Below are 8,718 nucleotides of genomic sequence, written 5' to 3' on the forward strand. Positions count from 1 at the left end.
CAATAATTTAATTTTTAACTTTATAAGTTGATTTGCTTCACTATAACTTAGCTTTAACGGATCTACGTAAATATTTATGTTTTATCCATTACTATTGTAAAAAACTATTATTCTTTCTGTAGGTATTTTCATGCTGAACACTAAACAAACTACTACATATAGGTGTTCTTTCTGTTTCCATCTGAATGTCATTAACATTGAATGCAAATGATAGAAAGGTCAACACATACAATCACCAAATAGTGTGGACACTTCAACCCTATTGGATATTGTCTAACTCATCAAAGTTGATGGTATGTTGACATTTTACTCAAAGTTCAATATGGCAAAAAAGAAATTTATGAAAACAAAAGTTAAACAAGTCAATTACAATACATAGTATAAGTCCTTAATTATGATTATACATTCATTATATATATTCACATTATACCTAATATTGAAAATAATTTGTTCAAACTCTACATAATCATATATTTTCTACATAAATTAAAAACAGCAGATTATAAATTTAATGTTCATTATATTTTAACTTAACTAGTAATAATCAGATTTTGTATGTTACTGAATTTAAAATTCAGTAAACCTAGCTTATTGTTCTTTTCACTTTACATAGTAACACAAAACATTAAATGTGTGTTCATGATATTCCATTTCTCAAGATTTGACGGAACATGTTCAGTATGTACAGCTCAGTTAATGTACAATTCTTGTATACTTTCTACTCAATTAGACTCCATGAACTGATTATCCATATTTCTAACAAATATTTTTAACCATTTAATACAAGTCTTCATATAGATATGCTATCATCAATGTATGTAACTAAAATCACAAACTGTAAATAAGACTGTTTTCACACATACGGAAACATTTATTCACAAAACTTAGTAAAATCTCAGACTTAACAAGCATAACACATACTGAAACGTTCATTAACAAAACTTCAAAATACACTATTAAACTACTTTTGTAAACATCATAGACTATAAAATACTGAATTAGCTTTCATACATTTTTTTTTACATTATGTTTATAATACTATATCAGTTATCTATATTTTTTCATGTAAATACTCTTAACAATATGTGAAAACAAACACTGAAAATATTTCGAGACATTTTAATAGATCATACTAAAGATATGCCACTACATAAATAAACGAAAAAAAGGATTCACACAAAATTTTACAGATAAAAGTTTTACCTGGCAGTTATCAAAAAGTAATGAAAGATATTTCAATTGGATCGAATTGAAATATTCATAATAAATTTAAATTATTATTAGGAAATGAAATTCTCAGTGTTGGATATACAAGACTTTTCAGTTTAAGAGATATTATTTAGTTTATTTAGTGATTCAATAATTATATATTATTTAGTTTTCATAACTAGAGCATTAAAAATTAATTATTTTAATTTAAAAGTGAGAGTTATGACAAGTTTCATTACATAACTCTGTACGAGTCACATGTAGTTTAATTGTTGTATTAGGCTTTTGTAATATTGTTGATGTCATCTTACTTGAAGCTTCCAAGTTTTTCTTGTTATGTGTAGTACTGTTGCTACTAGAGGGTATAATACGCGCAGAAAAAAGAAGATAGTAAAAGTGAATGTAGGCTGCGTGGTTGTCAGTTTAGCTGTAAAGGGCAATTTCTTAAGTGAAAGTTTCATGGTTTTTATTGTAACAATAGAGATAGAATAGAATAATTCATTTTGTCAATTGGGTTCTAAAGTAATTGAACCAGACTGTGTGGACTTTTGACATAAAAGATAATTATTTAAAGCTTTGGATACAATTGTAGTAACCAACGGGGTTATGTAAGTGAATTTATCACAGATTCCATTGTGATAAAAGAGTAGAGAAAAAATAATTTGTCTTGTCAACAGGGTTCTGTGTGGACTTTTGACAAAAAAGAGAATTATTTAAAACTCTAGATTCAACTGTGGTAATCAACAGTGTAATGATTTTTTTTTGTTTTGTAAATACATTTGACTTGTTTTGAATATATCATTTTAAAACAAGTGGATTGTGTGCTGTCTATTTATTGTTGAAATGTATCACCAACAAGTCACATACACCTACTGTAAAGAATCTGGCCCCTATACAAAAACCTGACATGCAGACATTGGCTTAAATATCATAACAAATATACTTTCTGTATCACTTTTATTTGGTTGTGATAGAATATCTTCAGTCATGCAGACTGGAATATTTCTAATAATCACAATTTTACTGAATATTTTTTGACACTTTTCATTTACAAATAATGAAAATGTCAGTTGAAAGTATAATAGGAGAGGCAGAAAGTAATATCCATGTGATAAAAGTTTTGTAAATTACATTAAAACTAGTACAAAACTTGTAACTGAAAGAAGGTGCCTAAAAAAAAGAAGATGTAAATGTTAGTGGATCCTAATGTTAATAATGAAAAAAGTCAATTCAAGAATCAAATTTTCCTTTAAACACATTTCATATCTGATCATTTAAAATATGGTTTCTCTGTGAATGAAGTAGTACCTATCATGAGAAGGAAGTATAAAATGTGAAGCTAATTTTACAAAATGTTCTTTTAAGGTAATAACTTGGCCTTGAAAAATTTATCAGTGATATGCTTTATGTACATCGAATGATGCATCAAGAGTACCAAGTTTTTATAAAAACAAACAAAAATGGTTAAAGAAACAAGATTATGGTAATGAATCATTTGCTTTGTACTAGAATATCTGTTGATTTAATAAGAGCTTCATACATGGAGAGGTTGTGGAAGGTAATATTTATGCTTCAGTAAACTGAATATATTACAAAGGAGATATTTTTCCCATATACAATAATTTGATATAAAATCATCTACATATTTACATTAGAATCTTTCCTTAATACAAAACACACTAGCAAGAAATGCAGGAAAGGAATCTATCAGAAACTTTGCTTGTTCTGTTACTTGATTGGTCGGTAACGCAAAACTAAGTCACTTCCACTTTTCCAAATAAAATAACGAACTGTCCGTAAATCCATGTTTGGATCTAGAACCTAAAACAAAGAATTGATCACAGTAAAATAAATTAAAATCTGAAAATTTTAAGTCATATTTTTTAAGCTATTGTGCAAAACTAATCAAAGATGAAACATTTTTCTTTACTGTAATGTCAGTAACCTAAAAGTACAAGTTAATAATAAAAGCTATTCTATTCAGATCGCATTCTAATAAAAGATTAGTCTGTTGTTTAAAAAACTGTTTCACGTAATACAAGGCAAACTTTCAAAATGGAGATAGTTCTTTGAATTTCAATAAGCATACAATAATTTGACCAATTATTTCTTGTTTTGCAGTAGTTACTCCCATTCAACAAAACTCTAAAAACATTATCATCAAAATAGTGAACTATTAGCTCTCATCAACCCAGCCGCATTGCCAAAAGTAAATTTGACTATCAAACCAAATTGGAAAAGTAAATAGTATCAATTTATCTACGATGAAAAAGAATAAAATGTGTGGGTATGAATTTATCAGAAGTTAAGATGGGCTGATTTTACATGTATTTGAAATTAATTTTATTAGTAATTTAAATTTCATATTTTAATATGAAGCACAAAGTTTAAATGTGATATTTGCTAATGAGCTTTATATCTTCTAAAAACATTTTGAAAAGAGTTCAATATCTTATCATTTAATGCTATTCACAGAGGATTAGGAAAATGAATTGTTGAAAAGTTAACATTTTCCTAAAATGGAAATGTATTTCTAATAATAATTACCTTCGCTGACACCATAGCTATTTCTAGATCTCCAGGGGTTTCCACTCTTTGCCCATCTAAGCATTGAAAACGTTTGCTCCAGTCTTTTATAACTCACTCGAATGCCCTTGTCAAATTCTAATGTGCAAATTTCTCCACCAACTTCAATGCACCCTCTATCTAGGTACTGTATATAAGCACCTCATTCAGATAATATAGTCACTTTTTGACATAAACTGACTTTTAGTGGAGAGGTTGGGCAGGAGAGTGTCATCAGAGGTAAGTATTATTGGAAAAGCATTTTCAGTTTAGGAAAATGTTAACTTCCAAAACATACTTACCTTCATTGACACTATAGCTAGAATCCCACATTGAGAAGATGGAGGAGACGGTACAGGCATGAACCAAACAGAAAGCATATGTATAGAACAGCAGTGTACCAAGATAAAGATGGTACAAGAGTGGGGGAACTGCACTACATCCAAAACAAGTATGCTCTTCACCAGGAACTCAGTTCCTATATCAAAGGTGGAATAGAATATGAGTAATCATCAGAAAAGGCCAGCCCCAACCAGATAGCCGAGGTTTCACAACTAGGGGTTGGAATTAAGGGGTCATGGTACCTATATCCCACGTTGGTAGCTAGGGCTATTGGACTGCAATGTTATATATACTTTTGATTGGATCCCAATCTGTAGCCATAGAGTGATGCGTTTTGCAACACCGGAATCATGACGAGAAAGTAAGCAACACTGAAATGTACAATCTTTCTCCTCCACCTGAAGAAGTCCAAAAGGCAACACCCCAGGCTCAGAATGATCAAATCGTGTATGCCGTGCATAACCAAAGGAACGAAACTCATCCGGTCTGGAATTATAACATTCATCCTCACTTCCCAACCAAGTGGGCAAGGAGTATTCTGCTTGCCCCTGGAATTATGGAGAGGGCAGTGTCTTCCAGAGAGCAATTCAACCGAGCAGCTATTGACATAGAGATATGACAAAAGATTCCTCTCCTGCAATGATAATACATTATAGGCCATGTGAATCAATTTACTAAGCCACCTAGTTAGGGTAATGGGAGATAAGTAACGGGAAAAAGAAGGATTCCAATGAATGAACAATCGATTCCTACTACCTCGAAATGAGCGAGTATGAGTTACATAAAACTTGAAGGCCTTAATGGGACATAACAAACAGTCAGGATCAGAGCAGTCACAAAGGTGAGAAATGGCGGGCAAATGGAATGGTGAGAAGGATCTTTCCCCTTCCCTAGCTGTCAGAGTCTTGGGCAGAAGAACTATTGGGGTAAAGCAGGACAAATGTAGAATGATAAAGAGTCTGAAGCACATGAATTGCAAACAACTCCAACTGACGACATCCACAAGCCAATAACAACAAAAAATACAACTTAAGAGAAAGGTGAAACAAAGAACACGAAGCTAAGGGCTAAAGGGGAGAATGAGACAATGTATGTAAAACAACTGTAAAATCCCAATTTGGTAATTGAAAAGGTCATTTGGGTCAAAGAATATGAAGGGTTTTTGAGTAGATCTAATAGTATTGAGGATTAAAAAAAAACCTTCCAATATTGGGAATATTGAAAATAGTGGTTAAGGATGCCTTATATAAAGCAAATGTAAGTGAATCAAGACTCCTCTCAAATACCCAAATTATAAAATGGGATATGGTAAATATTTTAGGATGAAGAGGGTTGAAGTTTCTTTTAAGACACCACTGAAGATAAGTATTCCTTTTTCATTGATAAATGAGTGTGGTTGGCCTATGGAGTGATTTAGTCAAATACAGAGAAATCAAAGAATTAAACCCTTATGTTGGGCAAAGGACCACATAGCTTTAAAGCATGAAGATTGAGTTTCCAAACATCTAGGTACAAAATGTCTGATTGAGGTTGTCTCAGAGACTGCCAATGTGGAAGAGGTAGAGGAGGACGTACACCTGCAGATACTGAATAAGTGGAAACCACGTTTGAAGTGGCCAATATGTTGCAACCAAAATAACACAATAAGGAGTGGAACAAACCATAATCAGAAACCAGGGCAACAGCCAAATTGGGGGAAAGGCATACAGATGTAAACCTGTCCAGTCCTAACTGAACACATCTACTGCCAACACTTAAGGATGAGGTATTGGAGACCAAAACTGAGAGCAAATCCACTGAAAAACCTTGTGATGTATCATTCATTCTGTCAGAAGAATCTGCTTGGATCGAGACAAGTGATCTGCAATTAAGTTCATCACTCCTGGAATATGACATGCCAAAAGACTGATACGATGGGAACGAGTCCAGGAGAGAAGATCCAAAGTATGAAAACAAGATTTCAAGAATGTGTGCCTCCTTGATGAGAATTATGAAATACCGCCATGGAATTGTCAGAATGTATCATGACAGTTTTCCCTTCAAGAGAGACAGATCTTGAACCATTGCCTGGTGTACTGCAAGAAGTTTGAGAACATTGATATGGAGGGTAGATTCAACTTCCGTCCAAATACTCTGGAAGTCCTGACCCTGTAGATAAGTTCCCTAATCATGAAAAGATGCATCTGTGCACAGATGGATCTTGGGACAAGGTGATGGAATGGGCACCTCAATAGTAGCATTGTTTCGATCTAGCCACCATTCGCAATCGACGATTTTGCTCCTGAGTAATGAGACAGGATGATCCAAAGGATCGGAATGCATGATTCACTGATTGTGCAGTGATCACTGAAGGAACTTCATATGTGCTCATCCCAAAGAAATGAGAGGCTCGAGGGATGCCCACATCCCCAAAAGATAGAGAACCATCCATGAAGTAAGAAAAGGAGACGGCTCTTTCCATGGTTTGAAGCCTGATAGGGGTTCGATGAGCACTTAAAAGTACTGAAAAACACACCCAGATGGACAAAGATATTGCATCAGTGACAGAATACATTTCTCCAGTCTGATAAGGAAGCCTCTTTTGTGGCTTCTGAAAGGAGAATCTGAAAGTGTTATTCTGCTAAACAAGTGGATAGTGTCAGAAAAAGCCAATCGTCCAAGGAATGTAGATGATGAGAAAAAGTTCAAACAACTCTGCAGAAGACATAAGGCGCTGATGCAAGACCAATAGGTAGAGCCCTGAAATGTAGAACCTGACCCTTGTGCATGAATCTGAGAAACCTCCAGGAAGATTCCACTATGGGAATATGGAGATAAGTGTCAGTAACATTGAACTTGGTAATCCAGAGCCCTGGCACTTAGTGCCATCATAGGATAAAAAAGGATCCAAAATTGGTTGAGTCGAGATAGAGCGATGACTTGATGCCAATCTCCTGTCTTCTTGAGTACAAGAATAAATGGGAATAAAATCCCGGAATAACTGGATCAACCCTCTCTACTGCCCTTTTGACTAACAACTCTCTTATAGCCTGGAAACAGAGTGCTATTCATCGTGAATTTGTTGGAGGTGACAAGGCAAAAGGTTGTGCAGATAAAGGTGGAGGTGATGTAAATTGAATGACCAACCCTAAATCCAGAGCATGGAATACCCATGGATCTCTGGTGAATGAAATCCATATGTCCAGAAAGTGATGTAATCGTGGTCACACTGCTCCCCCAACAATGGGATAGACACCACTGGTGTTGTCGACGGTCCGTCCAAACTGAAAATCCTTGAGAATATGGATGGGCTCTATTATGGGAACCGAAGGAGGAGGTCTGGAAAACTACGAGCCAACACTTCCAAATTAGTGCCAGAAAGGTGAGAAGTCAACGATGATAAAGAAAAATGTAAATGTGCTAAATTAAAACTTGATTCTAATGTCTCTGTAAGTCTAGCAAACAATGTGGGACAGAGAAAAGCAGCTTTCCATAACTCCCTGAGGGCAGAACACAGTAAACAAACACTTATTTAACAAAGAATCTCTACCCAATAAATCCCAAGAACAAACCAGCCAGGAAACCAGAGAAAGAACTGAAGAAAACAATTTGACTGAGGTAGACATCAGCAAAATCTCCAACTCGTCCACAAAATTACCAAGAGGAACATTAATAACTTCCAAAAACAGTTTTATCGAAGACAAATATCTCAGGATAGTCATGGGAGTAAGACAAATCTGAGAAAACTGTGAACAGTTTAACCCTTTCGAGATGGATGACAAGTGTTTGTTGACTTGTATTCAAAATGTTATTAAGCTACTATTTCATGAACTTATGTCAATAACTTTGGTACCAAACTGTAGATTATATTTCAAATTTTAGTACTATATATTACTCAATTTCTTAATTTAAAAGCAATAATAAAAAACAGATAAATATCGATGTTTGTGTGTCATGTGGTATGTTGAATGCAGCACTGGTTCAAATTAGATGTTTTTGAACTCAAAATACTAAGTATATAGTTTTGTATGAATTAGAAACTCAAATTACCGATATTGACAAGCTATACTATAAAATAAGAGCCTTTTATCATTTCAATTTGCTAAGATATTGCTCATGTAATAAATCAAACACAGTAGCACCCCACCCACCTCTCTCTCTCTTCTATATATGACACGAATAACCAATCGGAAGCTCAGAATGTCCTCCTAATGGCTTTTTTAGCCATTTAAAAGGGCTTGTTGCCATTTCTTTTGAACCAATATTTCAACGAGGTAGGGTGTGTCTTTATTCTGCTCAAAATTTCATATTTTTTTAAGACTAAAATACATCTTAGTTACTAAGCTTAATAAATCATAGTGGAATTCTATGGTATTAATATAATAATTTATGATTTTTTAGTTATTCAAATGTATATATAAAACCTAAAAAAATTTTTTTGTTTCATATCCTCCACGTGCAAATTTTCTAAAGGCTTAGCAACCTATGTCAAGCAGCAACCGAGTACAAAGGTCATAGCTAGAAGAGATAATTGTTTGCTTTACTTCTTTAGTTACTGTTCTCTGTTTTAAGAAAAATAAGTTTAAGAACTAATTTCAAAATAGCAGTCTATATATATATATA

The 8,718-nt window shown here is 33.6% G+C and overlaps 1 protein-coding gene across 1 annotated transcript in view; it reads right to left on the reverse strand.

The window, feature by feature from the left end:
• Positions 1–2,004: 2,004 nt before the first annotated feature.
• The window catches only part of LOC106469946 (WD repeat-containing protein 48-like), a 53,404-nt gene continuing 46,690 nt past the window's right edge, over positions 2,005–8,718 (reverse strand). The window contains exon 19 of the mRNA XM_022399339.1: positions 2,005–3,030. Coding sequence (XP_022255047.1) covers positions 2,938–3,030 — 93 coding nt within the window. The 3' untranslated portion in view covers positions 2,005–2,937. The remainder of the gene's footprint in view (positions 3,031–8,718) is intronic.

Source organism: Limulus polyphemus, unplaced genomic scaffold (assembly GCF_000517525.1).
Source record: "Limulus polyphemus unplaced genomic scaffold, Limulus_polyphemus-2.1.2 Scaffold100, whole genome shotgun sequence".
Taxonomy (NCBI): domain Eukaryota; kingdom Metazoa; phylum Arthropoda; class Merostomata; order Xiphosura; family Limulidae; genus Limulus; species Limulus polyphemus.